Below are 2,743 nucleotides of genomic sequence, written 5' to 3' on the forward strand. Positions count from 1 at the left end.
GATTTTTCATAAAAGTGAAGTCAGAGTTTTCAGGTATTGTGATGAATAAGCCATATTCACAGTTGATTCAAAACGCCTGAAAATAAAAAATAACAGATAATAGTAATGTTATTCATGGTTTATTAGAATGTAATTGTTGTCAAAAAACCAAAAAAAGCTATTTCAGAAAAACATTTCATACTTTCTTACTCAAATTACTGCAAGAAACAGCAAAACTTGATAACTGATACTATGAAATTCACCAAATTAAAAATCTTTCTCACTGTCTCATACCAAATGATTTTTTGACTGAGAAAATTTTCTCATTTCCTTACCTACCATAACCAAGGCACATTATTGACAAACTCTTCAAGATCTTGTTTGTCATCTTATGCCTTTTAATGAAGATGGAACATTGACAGGGAAATAGATTTAAACGAAGAAGTTTCGTAAAGAGCGCAAACGGTAGTGTAATGTAAAATTACTCATGCTAGAAATTTTCATAAAAGTGACCCGAAAAATGGAGCTAACTCGGTAACCCGTGGCCCGATTTGAACAAAACTTGTTTTATTTTGTTTCTATTCTTATTTCAGAGGTACTGTATTTTTTTACAAATATGACGCTATTGTGTGCCATTTTTGCTGTATTTAATTACAGACAAGCAAACAAACAAACAATCTCAGAGTTTTAGCAGTATATAAATTTTTATTACCAAATGTTATGTTTTTTAGAACTTAAGTTATAAATGTACTTTATAAGAACCTATTTTCCTGGGTTGTTACTGTAAAAAGGTACTATATGTTTTTGAGCCACTGGTGCTTTTTAAGAGTAGATCTCATATCCTACTATTTGGCCAAACAAGAGTTAGTGATGGGTGCTTGTGATAAGCTGGCATCCCTCTAGTTTATCAGTTCAAAATTAGAAATGGCTATGCACATATAGCTTTTAGCAAAATTCTCAAACACTTATATATTGCAAACCATGGTGTCTGTCCAACCAATAGTCTGTCTCCTGTTTGAAAAGATGCACATGCAGGCAAAGCTCAAAATTCACTTTTGAAATGAGAGGAGAACAGGCATGAATAATGTTGATGGCAAAATTTATTTTGCAAACAAGATATTCTACACTAAATTGTTAGGAATTAATCACACTATCATTCACATTTCAAAATGTGACATAACGTAAAGAATAAAAATGTAGATTTACCGTATGTTATTGTTGAGTGGCTCTTAGCATGACTGCAATGCTCAGCAATTACTTTTCGTGGTGGGCAGTATAAGTAGCTCAGAGCTTTGGTTTTTAGTGAAACCAATAGTGCAACACAATTAACCTTTTTAAAGTCCATGAAATAATTTAAATTGATAGATTAACTTAAACTTTTCCCTTTACTGGGGATGGGTACTTTTACTTGATCTGGATATGATAACTAACTCTAATTTATGTATGAATGTTGAATGGAGATTTGTCCTCAACTTATGCAGTTTTATGCTGAAAAGATTAAACTTGTAAATAAAGTTTCTAATAATTTTTAAAATATGGAGCTGCTTAGTTAAGTACTGTCATGAAAGCAATGTTTGATAGAGATTTATTGTACTTATAGTATTCATGTTGATAAATTTGTATATTCAAACTAGTAAGTAAGATTTAATAGTCTTTAAACATTTGAATATGAATGTTTTTTTACAGGTTATGAGTGCTTCCTGGCATCATTGGTTAGGCAAGAGGTCAGTGAGCTTCCAAGATCAATATATCATCAAGCTAAAACAAACTCAAGGTCAACTAGACAAAATAAGGCATTAGATGGAATTCCAGGGTTAATGTGTAACTTTTATGAAGCTAACAAATTACCAGCTATCCAAGGAAGCTCAGCAGGTTAAACATTTTTTTTCATCATCCAAAATGTACAAGCTTACATTTTTATAACCTTAGGAATATACTACCTGCTGAACCGACAGCATTGATTTCAGGCCTCAGTTTGTGAATCAGAAGGCTCTCTTTTGTATGGAGACTTCTTTCCTCGGTAACTCTAGCTAAGATCAAATTCTACAAGGGCATGTTTGACTATACTGGATTTAGAAGGTGATATGAAATTTGAGTATTCTTTTATATGTGTTATTAGTTTCTTTTTTATAGATCCAATATAACCTTACTAATAGCAGGGACTAGTAAATTTGCAACCTACTTAGAAGAATGACTGCAAGAAAAAAATATGGTCTTTAAATAATAAAAGAAAGATTGTAGGCAACAATTAGGTTTGAAAATATAAGGCTTCCAGTAAGCAAACTCCTTGCTGAGTTATTAAATGTAGATATAAGTCTGTATTTACACTTTCTAGTGGAAATTTTTTTTAATTGTCAAAAAATAAATTACATCTTTATTTCTTGAATGAATGTAAACAGTTAATAGTGACCCCAGCATTTCTTAATTTTAAAGTCCCAATTGTAAACTTTAAATTTTCTAAGCAGTAGTCATAAAATTCAAAATCAGCCGTTTAACTTGGAAATTAAACAAAATAGTTGGCCGGATAAATATTTCATCAGACAAGCTACAGAGACCTTTAAGGTTAAGTATCTGGATTTTATTCATTTATTGAAACTTAAAATAATATAATTTTAGTCCAGATTAAAGACAACAGATAGCTAAACTAATTAATTTGAGGTGACAGTTGGGATATTTCTCTATCTTTTTTTTAGAGAAACCTGATAATGTAATGTTTAATTTTTCTGGAATAAGTGGAATAATGTTTAATAAGTGTGGAATAAGT

At 30.7% G+C, this 2,743-nt stretch overlaps 1 protein-coding gene across 1 annotated transcript in view; it reads left to right on the top strand.

Moving 5' to 3' along the window:
- LOC106473385 (focadhesin-like) overlaps positions 1–2,743 on the top strand; it is a 37,674-nt gene that overhangs the window by 30,614 nt on the left and 4,317 nt on the right. The window contains exon 7 of the mRNA XM_022401832.1: positions 1,666–1,851. Within this exon, the coding sequence (XP_022257540.1) occupies positions 1,666–1,851 (186 nt within the window). The remainder of the gene's footprint in view (positions 1–1,665; positions 1,852–2,743) is intronic.

The sequence above is a fragment of the Limulus polyphemus genome, unplaced genomic scaffold, assembly GCF_000517525.1.
Source record: "Limulus polyphemus unplaced genomic scaffold, Limulus_polyphemus-2.1.2 Scaffold6128, whole genome shotgun sequence".
Taxonomy (NCBI): domain Eukaryota; kingdom Metazoa; phylum Arthropoda; class Merostomata; order Xiphosura; family Limulidae; genus Limulus; species Limulus polyphemus.